Raw genomic sequence first — 17,652 nt, 5'->3', positions numbered from 1 at the left:
GCTGCCAGGGAAGTGTTATCAAGCCTTGTGCCTAGGACAGGCTAGCAGTAATGAGACGCGTTTTATCTTCACTGAGTACTTAACTGCTCAATAGCAACCCCCCAGCACCCAGTGATCCCAGACCCCCCGACCCCGACGTCACCCAATTACCCCCAGATACAGCCAGCAATGATCATGCTCATATGTCCAGGCCATCATGTGAGGAGTAGCCTTAGAGTTTATGGGGCACCAAGCTGCTGAGGGGCACTGAGGAATAGGGCTTTTGAGGACCGGCTCTTGGCTTCCCTGCACTTCCAGCCCTACAACTAGCTAGGACACTGTACAATAACCCCTGGGGGATGGAGAGGGACCCTGGAGAAGCTGATTGCTGACTGCCAAGATTTTAGGATTACTATCTGCATTTAACACGTGGGGAAACTGAGGCAGGGAGCCATTAAGTGACTTGCCCAGGGTCACAGAGGAGTGTGTCAGAGCCACGATTAGGATTCGGGAGTTCCTGGCTCCCACGTCAGCATGCAGCCTGCTAGATCATGCCTCTCTCACCGCTCTTCCTCACAAGATTAGCCTCCAAAGAGTTTTTTAGGCTCACTCAAACCAGGGCTCACAAGGCATGTACCGATGTTACGTCAGCCAAAGGGGCAGCCCGGCGCTTTCCAGCACTCACGTGCAAGCAAAGGCCTATTTTAATTCTTGACGCCGATGATCTGCAGGTGTTTAATGAATCTGTGCTATGGACAGCGTCTCTTTTCAGAGGACAGCGTCGTCGCATTCCCAGCTCAGACAAGACGATTGCTCATCTTCGCTTCGTAATGGTCCTGGCCTCATCTCAGCGGCTCATGCAAAGATACCCTAGTATGCAAAATGCATTGCCAGGCGCAGTTATGTGTAATGTGCTGGGCGGGGAGGGGTGGTATCAGGGTGAGGCCGTTTTCATTAAGCAATTTTGTTAGCATTGCTACAGGAGCACAGGAGGAAAATTCCACCGGCGTCGACCTGCCTGTTCCCACCCATCCCCGCACGGGGAAGGATATTTTAACGAGGTGAGTGCAATAGAACTGATTACTGGGAAGCAAGGATGGTCTGGCTGCTAGTCAAAGACAAGGAGACTGGGAAGCGGGAAAGCTGGGGTTTGTTGCCTGCTCTGGGCAAGCAAACATGGCTTCAAAGGCCACATAAGCGTGTGTGTGGATGGTTGCTGGGGAGGTTGGGCCAAACCATGTGTAAGGACACGCGGTAAGCATGCAGCACAGACATACCCCTGTTTTACCCTGGAGGACTCCTGCTGACGTCTGTGGGAGTGGAAGATGGTAAGGATTGATTGAACCCTACATTTTTCAAAGCAGTGGGTCAACAGAGGTGCTGCCACAATCCCTTTTTAAATGGCCACGAATTTGCAGTACCCAACCTCGGCCACCTGGGACCTGACTTTAAGAATCACTGAACCCTCTCCCCCAGGCCCACTGGAGTCCACGCGGACTGCGGGGGCCCTGCATCTTTGAAAATCAGGCCCAAGGGGTGTCAAGTTGGACACCCAGAACTGAGGCGTATCAGATGAGGCCACTTTGGCCAGCGTAGCCCTTGACCTCCGTTAATCAGCTGTAAAATGGTTGTAAGCCTCACATTCCAGGTAGGCATGAATTCACTGATCACAGACATGGAGCGCTGGAAGAGACCTCCGAAGGTCATGGAGATCCACTCACCCACCCTGAGGCAGGATCAAGTACATCTAGATCATCCCTGACATGTGTTTAACCTGTTCTTAAAAACCAGCATTTATCCCCACCAGCTAAAGGGCAAAGACCTTTTTTTTTTGAAAGAGAGGAGTGAAGTGATTCCAGTGAAGTGCTCTGAAGTCCTCAGGTGGAAGGTGCTAGAGAAATACAGTGTGTTAGGGGAACCTGATTCTCCTTTCCAGTAGGCGTAAATTACACTGATGTCCACTTTAAGGCCCCTTTACACTGGCAGAGTGGCGTAAAGGAGCTTTGGTGTAAAAGAAACCAGGTCTGTAACGTTTTCATCCCCTCCCCCCCCCCCCTTCTACCTGGGCTAATTGGCTGCCACGATGATTTTGCAAGGCAGTGCCCAGAGAGCTGGCAAAGTGCCATGAGAGCCTTTGGGATTAAAGCGCTGCATAAAGGCAAATTATTGTTGTTAACAGAAATACTTACGCATTATGGGTCCAGTATTGTCCTGCCGAGACAGTAGCAACTTGTGACCATGTTTGTGCCGTCAGTGGCTTTCACTGAGGATCAGAAAGGCTAGGGTAGGATTAACTCGATACAGCTGTGATTGAAATAAAGCTCAATCAATCATTTCTCCCAGGGCCGTCTCCCATGTTGCCTGTTTAGTTCAGGAGGCTGCAAAATGTTTGTCTTTCTTTATGTACGTTGTTTTTCCCAGGTGGTTTTTGTTTTGTTTTTTGAAAGGATCTGGTTTGGGTTAAATTGGGTTTGATCCTGCAGAGCGCGGAGCGGCGCCTCAAAGGTGCTGCGACCGACGGAAGTTGGTGGGGGATGCTCAGGATTGGGCCCTAACTTTGCACATCACGAAGGTCCGGAGTGGTGCTGCCACAATGAGCCCTCACCCAGTGGGCTGGCAAATCTGTGCCAAACGGGGGCTGGCCCACAGGCACAGATAGGGTTTCCAGCTGCTCCCCTGGCCTTGTGCCTCCTTTGAAAATCTGGCCCTCCGTATCAATGTGAAGATTTCACTTGCTCTGCTTTGCAAGTGTCCGTGCATGATCACATGGGCACTTGGCATTCACACAGGGCCTGCTGCGGCAGTTGAAATGAATAGAAGTCTGGCCCCGTAAGGAGTGCAGGATCGAGCCCACAGCTCAGCGGAGTCCTAGGATGGCTGTTGGATAACCCTGTTAAATAGTTAACTCTTAGACATTCCTCGCACGTTCAGCCCTTCATCCTTCCAGGGTAGATCTGCATTCGGTTCCAGGCAGCTTAATGGGTGCAGATCTTTCCAATGAAACCTTTAAAAACCAAGCTCCCATTTGCTCTATATGGACTTTAAAGATCCCAGGGCACTTTTCAGAGGAGCAGGGGGGTTGCCTCAGCTTCCTTAGTCAAAATCTCCCCTTTCCCTCACATTGTATCACTAGGTGACCCTTGCGGTCCCTTCTAACTACTATGATCCTATGATTTCTTCTGGATTGACACCAGAATCTGGCCCACTGTTGGGGAGGACTCAGGGAGGAAGGGTGCAATGCAAATGTCAATTCTTAACCTTGCCAGTTCTTAAAAGTGTGCAGCACAGCAAGGGTTACTGTTGGCTAGGGAAATAGGAAATGTATCAAAGTTTTCTACCTTCTACCCATTCTCAGAGCCCTTTGTCACCTTGATCCCAGCTATGGAGTCCCATATGTCAGTCTGCCAGTCGGCCAGGTGCTCCCCATGTATCATAAGTCTAATTCCATCCTCTGTTCAATGTAAATCTTCTTGTGCTTGCAAACCATTTTACTGGATTACTTGAGTATGGGGAGGGGAAGGCGTTTCACTTTCCAAAGCTCCTTCTGGTGAAGATCTGAGCTTGGTCCTGTCCGAATGGTGATTTTTCTCTTTCTCTACTAACCCTAGCACTTCTATGATGCCTTTCATCTGAGGATCTCAACGTGCCCTGCTCAGACTAATGAATTAAGCCCCTATGAAACAGGGAAATACTACCCATATTTTATAGTCAGGTGCTTAGTGTGGCTGAAAAGCAGGCCTGCATATGCGTTTAGGTAGCCTGGTTTGACAAGCTTGGCCTAAAAGAACTGCCTCGGATTGGTGATAGTCGTAAACAGAATCCAGGAGTCCTGGGTCAAGATTTTTAAACTGCAGATGCCTAAAGCCAACTTCCTAAGTTCACATTTAGAAGCACAAATAAGTGGCCTAGTTTTTTCAAAAGGACTGAGTGCCCAGCAGCTCCCCCTGAAAACAGCTGGGGCTCAGTGCTTGGTGAGATCATAGAATCTCAGTGTTGGAAGGGACCTCAGGAGGTCATCTAGTCCAACCCCCTGCTCAAAGCAGGACCAATCCCCAATTTTTGCCCCCAATCCCTAAATGGCCCCCTCAAGGATTGAATTCACAACCCTGGGTTTAGCAGGCCAATGCTCAAACCACTGAGCTATCCCTGCCCACCCCCTATTTAGGCCTGCCCCCTATTTAGGCCTCATCCAGGTGCCTAAATATGGACTAACCTTAGGCACCCAGGCCCAGATCCTCACAGGTATTTAGGTGCCTAAAGCCCACTGAAATCAATGGCAGTTGGCACCTAAATACCTTTGGGAATCTGGGCACCCAGTCTGTAAATGGGGGCCTGCGTGACTTGCCCCGTGTGTTAGGAACAGAACCCAGGAGTCCGAAATTACTGTCTCAGGAAGGAACCAGAAACAACTCCCTTCCTTCACTGGGACATTCACATCAATGCCATATTACTCTTTTGGCCTGTGTCCCAGCTTCCTGCGACCTCTGCACAAACGTTCGGACTCATGCTCTCATAAGCCTCTCCCCAAACCAACGCACGTTAGCTGCTACCCATGTGCACACTCTCCTTCTTGTACCGAGGACGCTTCCTGCCAGGCTGGCATTTTAATTCCTGGGGAACTGTTCCCTTTGTGATGGATGAGACATGAAGAGCGCCTGGCCTCTGACAGGAGGTGAAATCCAGCAGGTGGCCGGGTAGTTAAACTAATACACCATTTATTTTAATTCTCGGGATAGCAATTACTGAGCTAGAGGCATATCTAGCGCTCCAGGGCAAGGGGTGTTTTAATTATGCACGAGGTAGAGCTCTCCAGGCTGACAATGCCTCTGTCACGTGCACAAGAAATAAACCCTTGCTTTGTCTCTTGGGAGTACGAGGGATCCTGAAATAGTTGCAGAGAGAGACGCTCGCCAGAGGTGGAGGACACAGACGCGCTCAGAGAGGGTGAGTACCTAAACCTTCTGTGACTCAGGATCATAGTATCGCAGGGTTGGAAGGGACCTCCAGTCCAACCCCCTGCTCGAAGCAGGGCTAATCCCCAATTTTTGCCCCAGATTCCTAAATGGCCCCCTCAAGGATTGAACTCACAACCCTGGGTTTAGCAGGCCCATGCTCAAACCACTGAGCTATCCCTCCCCCGATCTTCAGGAACATCCGCACTTTGAGCTGCGGGTCTGATTCCCAGCACGAAGCGACCTATCCAAGCAGCGGGGGCGGGGGGCTAGCCACCCTAGGATGTGCCTGTCCGAGACCACAGGTATCCTCAAAGGCATCCCGACCCCAGCCCCTGGAAGACAGATCGGGAAACGCACATCAGGGGGTGACCTGTCCTGATTCTCCCTAAGCTCCCCTGACACAAACACCCTTGACCTGATTGTGATCTCACGTGCACTGGTGCAAATCCATTGACTGCAATGAGGTTCTCGTGAGCACCATCTGTGTTCAGAGAGGGAAGAACCATTCCTTCCTTCTGATTCTCAACCGGGCTTGGCAGTGGGTCCAGGCTGCTCCCATTCCCTTCTGAGTGGGAGGCTTCACCAGTCATTTCTAGACCCTGGGCCAAATCCTGGCCCGGGCTGAGCTGCTGCAAGGCCCCAGTGCACACCCTGAGCGAGTGTTATTGCTCCCGTTTTACAAAGGGGAAAAATGAGGCAGAGAGCTGCCTTGCCCAAACTCTCGCAGGGAGATTGTGGCAGAGGCAGGAACAGGGAGACCCAGCCCTGTCCAGTCACAGCACTCCCTTTCCCATGGGGACCCCTTCATGGCGACTCTCCATATCCTCTTGCAGGCTCTCAGGGCCTTGGTCATGCTTTACTCCATTGTAGTGGGTTCTCCTTTTCTGGGCCCCTTTCCCTTCTAGTCTCTTCCACACAAGAACCCTGATCAGGGCTGCCCTGTGCTCCATGGTCCTGTTTCTCAGCGAGGGCTGCTTTCCTCTTTCCCTCTGCCATGCCAAGCCGCAGGACCTGGTAGCCTCACCAGGGTGCACTGCTCCGGGGACCTGATGTGGCAGCTCTCGCCACCCGCTTGGCGGGCAGGATCTAACGCCACCCTGGACATCTCTGCCGTTCTGACCCATCCACGATCTCCTCTCGCCAGTCCGCACGAGACCTGGGAGGCTGGGTTTCTGGTGGCTTTCCAGTTAACAGAATCGGTCGCCTCAGCCCTCCGAGCCACACAGGGAAACACCCCCCACGGGGGCAGGCTACGGAGAGGCCTTCACGGAGTTCCTGCTTCAGCCACTGCATCCTGCGAGGCGGGCGAGACTGCCAGGGGCCTTTGGAATTCTGATGATCTTTTCTCATTTCCCTGGCTCCTCGGAGTCTCCCTGCAGCCCCTGATAATCTGCTCCACCTGATGACACACGCAGGCCACATATTAACCTCCCGCTACCTCCTAATGCCAGCGGCCGACGATGGCTCTAATGCTGTTGCCCTGAGAGGCCTTTCCTGTTGATCCGATCTCCCTGCGAGACGGAGATATTACGAATCTATTATGGGGCTGCTGAAGGGCATCTGTCGCTGAGCAGAGACGGGCAAGGACAGAAAGCCTTGGTGGGCTCTGGAGAGCGCCATCCTCTCCGCCCGTGTTGGTGCCAGGCCTCATATTCTCAGTGAGCACTGCCTTCTACCCATCGTCAAAAGAAGCTAGAGCACTAGCAAGTGCCCGCTTCCCAGGCTAGCTGCCTTCACCCGGATCTGGACAAGACCCACCTTTCAGCCTGGGAGGTAGCTCAGTGCCTTAAGGCCTGTTCCAGCCTTGGCATCTTCTGAGACTGCCAACAAAGGGGGCTCTGATGTGGAGACTTGGCCACTAGGGAGAGCTTGGCAGCAATTAAGGTGCCAGCCTGAGACTCACAAGACCTGGGTGTGATCCCCAGCTCTGCCACAGACTCCCTGGGTGACCTTGGGCAAGTCACTTCCTCCCTCTCTGCCTCAGTTTCCCATCTGTACAATGGGAATAACAGCACTGCCTTGCCTTACAGGGTTGTATGAAGATAAACACATGACAGATCAGGAGCTGCTCGGACATGACAGTGATGGGAGCCGTGTGAGTCCTAGAGCTAGGAAGCTCACCAGCCCTCGGACGGTTATGGGCTTTATCCCTACCAACCAGTGATCTAGAGGCAAAGGAAGGCACTCGATCCTGTGCCCATGGCAGCCAACCCCCAGAATCGTTGTTCTGAACCCAGTCACTACTTGAATGCGAGATCCTCAGTGTTTGAAAGAGCCAGTAGCCTTATTAAACCTTAGCTAGAGTCGGCTCGAGGAACTAATGATCTTTAGTTAATGAAACCATATTGAACAGACCTTTAAAAAATACCAACATGTATATCTTCCCCAGCGCTTTGCAGCCATAGTGTGGCCCCTGGGAGCTGCCACTACCAAGACTCCTATGATCTGACAAGCACCAACTGTCCCCTCCCCTTGGGGAAGAGAGCGGAGAATGAATGCGATCCCCCCACCCCCACAAAAAAAAAACTCTTCCCAGTGCTGCACTAAAGGATATAATTGCTGCGGACGGGCAGCGCCATCCCTGGGATGTGCAAACCTAGTGACGCTGTTATGATCCATAATGACACCCCGATCCCGGCTGGAGGAGTTAGTTCAATACGCTAGGCGTGCCGTTTGGGAGGGCAATACTCCCTGGATGCACCTCTTCAAACCCTACCAAGGCTGTCTCAGCCCTTCTGCCTTGGGAGGTAGCTATACTGAGTAACATGCACCTTACTGTGTGAAGGTCTTTCAGACGAACCTTGAGAACTGAGCTGGCAAAGGTCAAAGGTCCCCAGGCTCTTTCTGAGAGAGGATAGGGGGTCTTTAACCAGCGTTTTCCCTCCCCCCCAGCACTGCATGGCACACGGGGTGCTGCCCCCCGCCTCAGAGGCGGCTGTGTTTCTGGTGGGCTGTACGTATAGGGTTTCATCCCGTGCTAGCTTTGTCATTGGCTTCAACGAGAGCAGGAGCCGACCAACGCAGCTGCTACCTCGGTGGGCTCAAGTGGCCGAGTTTGGCAGTCAGTTAGATTGTGTGGAAGGTGCTGGGCAGGATTTCAGGGCAAGGAAAGGGGAGGAAATGAAAGTCCAGAGGGGCCCCACTCATTAGGACTCTGTGCAGAGCCCCATGACCTCTACTAGGCATTGAGATACTCCAGGGGAAGCCATTGCATCCATCCCGTCTCAGCCATCTAAGGTGCCCCAGCAAGGGCATGGAGAGGAGGCGTCATGGGGAGCCGGGTGAGGGTTTAGAGAAGCAGCATAGCAAAGGCAGAGATGGAGGTAAAGCAAAAGGATGTGGGGAGGCTAGAGAGAGAGCGAGCGTAGCAAGGGGACCACTGCAGCGATGCTACCAAGAGCCACGGGGAGTAGCATGATGTGGGGACACCCTGACGGACGGTGCATGGAGAGAACACAGACAGGGAAGAGCAGTGCAGGGAACATGGTCAGTGCAGATGTTTGTTGGGGACCCAGAGCGCCAGCTTGGTGGATGAGGTACATTCAGACTGCAAAGCCGGGTCTAGATGAGAGTTACCCACCCCTCGACAGACATGGCCCCTCAAACCTCTGGAGCTGATCTGAAGCTACCCACAGCTGGGGCAGGCGCATCCTGGGATCCATCGCACACTTTGACCTGCACTGCTGGAGTGGTCAACCAGTGCCAAAAGTCTGTTTCCTATGTGCCTGGCTGCCTGCGGAGTATAAAATGCCCACTCGAATCTACTGGGCAGAATTTCATCCCTTATATTTAAAACTAGAGGCATCAGGACTTCCGACTGAACAACTCCCACTGGGATCCCTGCTGATGGAGTATAAAAGTAAGGGGACAAAACAGTCCTTATTCTCCTTGCATTATTCCACTCTGTCTAATGCCTCCCTCTGCTGGGTCTCATCTTGCTAACTGATAGCAACGGGCTTGAACCGAAACCTTGGATCGGAGCGCGCACACACACTGACCGTCAGGAAAGTGACTCATTGTTGACAACCATCATCAATAACAGCTCAGAGGAAAATTAAAATGCAGGAATTGCCGGACTGGAGCAGACCAGGGGTCCATCTAATTCAAAATCCTGTCTCCAACAGGGACCAGCACCACTGTGGGGCCAAGAAACTCCAAAGTGAACAATTATAGAATTGCCGGCCCGCAGGGGGAGTGTGCCTAACCACCACCATCGGGTAGTGGGTGGCTCATGGCCTGGAGCCAATCTCGCCTCACCTGAATGTTCCTGCTGCTGGAACCCTTCGGTCAGTGATCATTTGCAGTCACAAGAATGCCCGGTGGCACTGAGCTCAGCCTGACGTCACAACACGGCCCTGCTGGAAAATCCCACTTGAACCAGTGCACGCTCAGCTACAGCCCTTCAAGGAGCCGAGCGGCTCCGGAGAGATGCTGAGCGCTCTCCATGTAAAGTCAATGGGACACGTAGCCGTTCAGCACCGCTCAGGATCAGACTCTATGGCTACGTCTACATTGCAAAAAAAAAAAACAAAAAAAAACCCCACCCCAGAAACATGGCAACAAGTCTCAGAGCCCAGGGCTACAGACTCGAGCTCGTGCTATGACATCTAAGGTGTGGATGTTTCCGTTTGGGCTAGGGGCAGGCTCTCAGACTCGCTTCCCTGACTGGGTTTCAGAGCCCCAGCTCCAGCCTGAGCGGGAACGTCTAGGCTGCTATTTGTAGTGCCATTGCATGGGCCCAAGTCTGTAGACCCAGGCTCTGAGACTCGCTGCTGCTCGGGGCGTTGGGTTTTTTTTGGCAGTGTAGACGCACCTACGGGTACAGCTACACTCAAGCTGAAGGTGGAATTTCCAGCTTGGGTAGCCAGATGCACACAGGACAGACCAGCCGCCTGAGTAAGTCCCTAGAGTCCAAGATTGGACTTGGGGCAGCTAGCCATCCTGCTGCCTTCACCCCCATGGCTATGCTTCTATATTTAGCCACGAGGTCAATTAAAGCTAGCACACATATGTCTACCTGAGCTGGTAATAACACCTCCAGCTTGAGTGTAGATGTGATCTTAGTGAGTAAAGACTCTACCAACCACGGCATTGCAACAGCTCAGCAGTAATCCCCGTCATTACCAAACTAAGAAGTTCTGCCTAGAATCAGTATTCCGATAAAACAACCTCTCCACCAGCCAAGGCACTGCTATGGGCCAAGGGCCGAAAGCCTGGATCCAGATTTCAAGCGCCACCACGTTAGGGGGTGTTCAGCTCTGAGGGTTTAGTCTGGGCTCAGCTCCAATAAAAATATTTATGCTGGGGCGGGGGACGAGGGGAGAAAGTATCATTCCTCTCTGCCGGAATTCTGGAAAAAAGCAAATCTCCTATTAGAGGGGCAGCTGCGCTGATCGCAGATAAGAGCAGCTCTCACTAGATTATTTGAACTTTAATACAGAACAGGCACGCCCTGCATTTCACTTCCCATCACGGAAATTAAGCAGTGATTTATACAGCGGGATGGGAAGGGGGAAGATGACTAGAGAAATTACTCCTGTCTGTTATGTGGCTCAAAATGTTCAGGGCCAGATCTTCAGCTGGTGTAAATCATCACAGCCAATGAAGCAGTGGCCATTCACATCAGCGGAGGATTTGATTCTCAGCCAGGAGAGACATCTTTTCCTCCCCTCTTCCTCTGTCTTTGCATTTTCATTGGCTAACTGCATTTCCAGTGCACTATTTATCTTGGTCCAGAGCCCCGGCTCGTGTGGAGTTTCCTCCATCCCCTAGGGATTTCACCCATAAATCACATCTCAACATCAGTAATGATTGGAGTACATCTTAACATCAGTAATGACTTACTTTTCATAGTCAGAGTTATCCTTGTCACAGCGTGTGTCCTTGTGTTTCTCCCAGTCTTTGCCATGTTTGCATGTGGTCAGGGAGATGATATCCTTGCCATTATGGATATGGTGTAATGCATTCCTGGTGTCAGAACCAATGCCAGTCAGGTACCTTTTCCCTTTAAAAGCCAACTTGTACTTTTTCTTAGGAGGCACAGAGTTCTGGTACAGCCAGCCCCTCTCTCCACCCTTCTGAGGATGCTCCTTCGAAAACAAAGGGATGGAGATATCAAAGCCAGGCCTGAAGTTCTCAACATAAAAACTTGCCTTGGCCAGGATGGCCTGTCCAATGTCAAAGCCCAGATCCTCTGTGTAATTCGGCCAGGTGCCTGAGTAAAGATTAAATATCAGATGGTTTCGGCCATCGTTCCATAGAGGGAAACCTTGGATTTTATCGTTGATGTTGTGAACGTACTGGATGGAGAGATGATCCCTATCCAAAGTATCAATATTTAGGATAAAGAGGCAGGCTTCTTCTGGGTTGGAGGTGTAGTATCGGGACTCCTCAATGGATGTGATTATTTTGAGGTAACTTTCTGACACCGGGTCCTCTCTCTCCATGGGGTAGACAAAGACCTTGAAACCATGTTTCTCACACCTCGAAAAATCAAAGCAAGTTTCCATGCGGCACCTGCTGTGCTTATAGATGTTCATTCTTGACTCCCTTCTGGCTTTGGCGGATTGTTTGTGGTGGCCTCCATCACTCTGAAGTTCTTCGGGATCTGCAAAGCTCTTGAGGAGGGACCTGTCCGTCCAGCGGGGCCAGTTCTTCAGCACTGCAGCTTTCTTTCTGGAGAGGAAGGCCAGGCGTCTTAGTTGGTCTCCTCCAAAGAAGAAAAGCAGAAGCCAAGAGGCAAAGAAAGTTATGAAAATGTATTTCTTCCTGGTCTGCATATGTTCATTTGGGACCCTGACTCCTCATTTGAACCAGGAGGAGGTGAATTTAATCAGCAGGTAGATTCAGAAAGGAAGATCATTCCAGTGGGCTCAGTTCGCAATCCAAAGTCCACTAGCCAATGCCAGCTTCCGAACTGGAGTGGGAGCAATTGGGAGCATGTGTTTTGTATCCTGTCTTTTTCAGGACTTCGGAGCACTGTATTAACCTGTAGGCTCTTCCAGCATTTCCAGCACCACACACTTCAAATTGGACTCTTCTTGCTTTTCTTATTTAAAATCTGTTCTCCTCCCATGGAGATTTAATAGCAAAGCTTCCCCAGCACCATTTGGTTCTGTACCCTTCAATTTCTTGACGCCGTACAAGATTTCCAAACTGTCTGATTCTGTCTTCTATAATGCAATATTTATTTCAGCATGAAATTGTGTTAAGCAATGATCATTTTTCTACCACTGCTTGGCCTGGCTCTTAAACCCCTGGAGAGAAAGGTTACACCATTCCTTTCTCTTGGGTTAATACTCTGTGTCATTTTAATCAGCTCCCCCACACTTCACTGTTTTAGTTCAGATGTAGGATTTTTTGCCCCAGTCCCTTCAGACTTCTCTATGTATCAAAAGTTTACACTTTCCTGCAGGCAGCAGATAAATGTCTCTCTGAGTGGCTCACTCTAATGCTCTCATTTAGAAATCTTTTCCTTTCCACTTCTGACAGCTTTTAATCTCAGTCTCCCCTTTACCTTCAATGGTCCATAGATAGAGATCACCACTTCCTCTGCCATTGAAGAGCTTCAAGAGAGCAGCCGGGGCTCCAATCTGCTATCCTTCGATTGTTCTGTCTGTGGAGCTTTGACTTCTAGCTTCTTGCTGTGTTTGGAGAGCATTTCCAGTTAAAGAGATCGCAGTGCTGAAGGCATGTCCCCATGCCCTTTCCACAGATGATCAAAGCAGCTCTTGGTCACTAATTGATCGGAGTTATACTGACATCCTCAGTCTCATTAGAGTCTTTGGAGGTCTTTTAGGAGTAAGCTCTCTGCTCTTTCTGCCTGTTATTAAGCTCTCTCTTTCTCTTTATCCCCTTTGGTTAGCCCTTTCTCTCTGAGTGGAGAGTTATTTCTGTATGTGTATGGGGGTTTTTTTTACCTCCCACTTCTCTGGGTGTATGAAGAACTATGCTCTCTCATCTTACCTTCTGTAATTAGCCCCCTCTACCTCTGTGTGCATGTATGGCATGTACATATTTATACAGAACATGTCCTAGTTACTGTACCTAGTCACCTTTCTCTCTGCCTGCCTATTTTCTCTCTGTTTCCGTGTCCTCCTCTCTAATCCATGATTAATTTCTTCTTGCTCTCCACTCACCTCCTCTTCTATCACTCTCTATTAAACTACATTTATATCTTTTTCTCCCCAATCCTCTATTCTTCTCTTGCTGACTACTTATCCTGCTCTCTTTCTGGGTATGTATCTGGCTTGATCGCCTTTCGTCTCTCAGTACGTCTATGTTGGTCTCTTTCTCTGTGTGTGTCTATCTTGAGCTCTCTCTTTCTCTATTTATTTTGATTTCCATTTCTTTCTGATCCCTCTGCGCTTCTTTCTAGCTACCTATCTGGGTCTAGTCATCTGTTTCTCTACTTCTCTCTCTGCCTCTCTCCCTCTCAGGCTGCCAAGCAGCAGCTGTTACACAGCGTTCTAATGCCACTTTCACAACATTCCATCCCGGCCCCGCCCACTCGTCTCTCATTCGTCCCCCAGCCCCTCAGAGGGCGGGGCTTCTACTTAACTCCTTCCTAACCGAGCCGCAAAAGAGGGGAGGGGCATGGAAAGGTCCTGGGCTTGCGCTCCGATTGGCTGTTAGGCGCCCACCCGCAAGAAGGGGCTCTGCGGGGCTGCGTGTGCGGCGAATCCCAAGGCAGGGGGGGTCTTCTCTGCTCCTGTCTCATCCCGTCCCAATGGGGGTGCAGCCGCCCCCTCCAGTAGGCGCCTGGGAGGGGAGCCTAAGCCTGACAAAGGCATTGTATTGGTAGGGACTCGGGAGAGAGCCTGTAAATCGCCCCCCGCCACACACGCACCGGCTAGTCGTAACAGGGATTCATATATAGGGGGAATCCAGGTGATTCATTCCCCACCTGCACCCCTTACAGTGATGTGATTGGCCCAGGGAAGTGCCAGGGGGATCTTCTCTCCGTCCCCCCGAGCCAGCATGGAATCAGACCTGGCTTTATTTAGAGAGAAAGCTAAATGACCCCCACCACCTCCTAGGTGACTTAATAGTGATTTGCTTGTAAGGGGGATTTTCCCCACGCCCTGCCACCAAAGAGTCCTGGCAGCGATTTATTCCCAGAATCGGATGAGCAGGAAAAATTCACACACCCCGGGCATCTTCTTAGCCGTTCACTGTAGGCAGGAAGAGGGAAAATATCCCGCATGGCCTCTGAGAGCAGAGATCTGGTTTTAGAGGAGAAGCAGGGAAGTCCCCATAAGATGTCTTTTATCAGGGAGGGAGAATGCCAGGAAATCCAACCTTCTTCCCGCCGCCCCATTGCCCCCACCACACAGACACTCCTGTAGCCTTGTCAGCGATTTCTTTGCGCTCCCCTCAGCCAGCCACTGTGCCAGCAATTCAGTTTCCCTTTTGGAGCCTGATGCTGATTACAGAGCTCTGGGCACAGCAGGAGGGAGGAAGAATCAGCTCTCAAACTTTCTGGAAAATGATTATTTAGAGATAGGAGCCCTGAAAGCACTGGGCTGAGTGAACTCCATTGAATTCAGTGCACCTGATTCTCCTATCTGACCAAGGTGATGTCATTGACCTCAATGGAGTTGATCCAGATTTGCCCCGGTGTACATGAGAGGAGATGCAGGCCCGGGGCTGTGTTTAACACACTAAATTCTCTGCTGATCAACTCATAATAACGTTTCTTTGGTTCAGTGTTGTGATTTGGATTCCCACAAAATCCCGCTGGGCCAGAGGGAACTATTCTGGTTTACACCGGCTTGGGGAGCTGCCTTCCTGACTGGAAAGTAATTTGATGAGAGATCCCCAGTGGTGTCTCACCAGGTTTTCCTAAAGTCAAGGTAGCAGCACCTTGTTTGTTATGTGGGAGCACCAGTGTTCCTCGCAGACTTTAACTGGGAAGAAGCAGACTTTAGTGAGCGTCAGGACCCCTGGGCTGTTTTCCCAGGTGTGCAACTGACACTTTAACCTTTAACCCACCTTAACCTCAGTTTCCTCATAGATACCATGCATATATATTTAATACCCACTGTCGCCCCCTGCCTCACAGGGCAGTTGTGAGAATTAATATTTGTAAAGTGCCTTAAGAGTGTAGCCTACAGGGAGAGGTATTTACAAGGGTGTAAGTTAAGGCAGTAATGTAATAAGCCTACAAGAACTTAGCTAAACAAGGCATAAGGCTCAAAACCCTTAGCATAAGCAGCTAACCAGGAGTAAGATATCACAAAATAGGATGGTATAATGACTAAACTGCTGGCAGGTAACCACAAGATGCTAGTTTATACCAGCCTGGGATATTTTACATTAGGAACATGAGCAGATGCCTGACCACAAGCGTGCCGTGGTAACCGAGGTATGTGCTGAGAAGCTTGAGTGCAAAGGCCTAGTAAGCTGAGGGAGAAGGGCACCCCACCACTACTAGGGAAGGGACCGACAAATCAGGGGAAAGGGCTGAACTCTCTACCGAATGTGTCCTAGGCAGAATGACATCAGCATTATAAACACGTTCTAACAGTTTTCAGAGTAACAGCCGTGTTAGTCTGTACTCGCAAAAAGAAAAGGAGGACTTGTGGCACCTTAGAGACTAACCAATTTATTTGAGCATGAGCTTTCGTGAGCTACAGCATCCGATGAAGTGAAAGCTTCACGAAAGCTCATGCTCAAATAAATTGGTTAGTCTCTAAGGTGCCACAAGTCCTCCTGTTCTAACAGTTGTAGCCCGGCCTGTGAGCCTTGGGAGATGTAACTCTTGGGAGATGCCAGGATGATGACCACTGGTGGTGATGATGTTAAGAATGAGGACGACGGACACTTCGGGTCCTTTTGCAAGGGATGGGGGGAGGATGTGGATGCTCAGACACACATGCTGTGTGATTTCTATCTGCCTTGCTGGGTTTGGGACTTTATTAATTGTGTTAATAAGACAATTGCAGATTCAGAAGGTTTTTCCTAAGTGTGAGTATGGCAACCGTGCAGGACAGCGAGGTTCCCAGCTAACCAGTAATTCTAATAATGCTGGGCCTGACCTTGGGACAAGGACCCACCAAACTTCCATGTCTTAATTGGTTTCAGAGGAGCAGCCGTGTTAGTCTGTATCCGCAAAAAGAAAAGGAGGACTTGTGGCACCTTAGAGATTAGCAAATTTATTTGAGCATAAGCTTATGAAAGCTTATGCTCAAATAAATTTGTTAGTCTCTAAGGTGCCACGAGTCCTCCTTTTCTTTTCATGTCTTCATTGGGAATTCTTAAGTAATACACAGTCAATAGATCAGGGAACAAGATCCTGAGATGAAAGAGAATCCCCTCCCATCTCTTTCCTGGGCTCCGATGATCACAGTCTTCCATGCCCTTCTGTCCTTTTTTACTAATTCCCTTCTCCCCCTCTTCCCAGCCTTCCAGCGCCTTGCAAAGCTTCACAGGATCTGGAATTCAATCTGCCGCTGTCTTTGCAGGCTGTAGGCTAGTTTCCTGGATGTTAGTTTCCCAGGTCCAGATTCTGCTATCTATGTCTGTGAAGTCAATGAGATTATCTCGCTGGGGCATGCAGAATTTGGCCCCCTGGCCTATAGGGAAAGTGTGAGGGCAGGGACTGTGCAGGTATCCCAAACACCAGTGATGAAGGCCTGGTTTTCAAAGGCCCTGAGCACCTGCAGCTCCCATTTACTTCAGCGAGGCTTCAAAAGCTCAGTACTTCCGAAAGATCGTGGAGTGTCCCTGCAATCCCAGTGTCACTACATCTCCTGGTTTCTAGCTCCAGATCCTGGGTCCCTGGCTCTACTCACTCCCTGTCCTGTCCCTCTGTTCCTCCTTATCCTTTCAACCAGTGATCGTCCCATGCCCCTTCCCCTGGTGCTAATTCAATCAAATCTTTGCCATCCAGCTGCCTAGCTGCCCCCACACCTCTTGCTGCAAGCACTCTGAGTGGGCTCCCGGCTCCCATCCCCTGCTCCTGCCTTTCTCATCAGTCTGTTTCCATGTCATTAATCTCCACTCTTTGCTCCTATTCGCCTTCTTAATCCTCCTTATTCTCATTTTCTTCTCAAGCCTCCCTGCCTGGCAAGTCCCTTTATGAATGGCTGCTAGGGTCACACCGGTCACAGTGGGGATTTTCCTTTGTAAGGGAGAGCGGCTGATACCAAGATGATTCAAGGATCGTGCCGCACCCTCTGCGACTTCTGCCGCCACCTGACTGGGTTGAAAGGCTTGTGTTATAATCGGGGGATGGGGAGGTCTTTCACCATTGATTCGATGGCACACAGGCTAGCTTGTGAGAGCTGGATGGCTCAGGGCATTAGTTGTGGGCTACTGAACCTTTCGCTTTCGCAGTCTGTGCCAGCAAGGACACACACTCTACCGGCTGAGGCTGTTCCGTGCCATGAGTGAGATGAAGTGGAAGGTCTCAGTCCGGTTCCTAATAGAGAGGTATTCACTTGGCAACTGGCATTAATTGCCCCCCTTCCCATCTTGCCCTGGTTCCCGGTGTCAGCAGGGGCCAAGGATGGGCTGGGCCATGGAGAATGAATTCCCCTCTTGCCCTGAGATGTGGGGTCACTCCAGAACCAGGTGAAGGCACCTTGGCAGCATGGCATGGGGGCAGTTTGCCCTGCCACTGCCTGGGCTGTACCTGCTCGGGGTATAAACTCAGAGCCATGGTCTCCAGGGCTGTGAAGCCAGCATCCTTCACGAGCATGAAATTCTCTTGAAA

General features: G+C 50.6%; 1 protein-coding gene across 1 annotated transcript in view; it reads right to left on the bottom strand.

The window, feature by feature from the left end:
* Positions 1-13,510, bottom strand: part of EXTL1 (exostosin like glycosyltransferase 1) — a 47,185-nt gene extending 33,675 nt beyond the window's left edge. Inside the window, exon 1 of the mRNA XM_027832990.3 lies at positions 10,779-13,510. Within this exon, the coding sequence (XP_027688791.1) occupies positions 10,779-11,713 (935 nt within the window). The 5' untranslated portion in view covers positions 11,714-13,510. The remainder of the gene's footprint in view (positions 1-10,778) is intronic.
* Positions 13,511-17,652: the final 4,142 nt, after the last annotated feature.

The sequence above is a fragment of the Chelonia mydas genome, chromosome 19 (genome assembly GCF_015237465.2).
Source record: "Chelonia mydas isolate rCheMyd1 chromosome 19, rCheMyd1.pri.v2, whole genome shotgun sequence".
NCBI classification, from domain to species: domain Eukaryota; kingdom Metazoa; phylum Chordata; order Testudines; family Cheloniidae; genus Chelonia; species Chelonia mydas.
The sequence above is the reverse complement of the archived record's forward strand: the minus strand, read 5'-3'. Positions and strand labels throughout refer to the sequence as shown.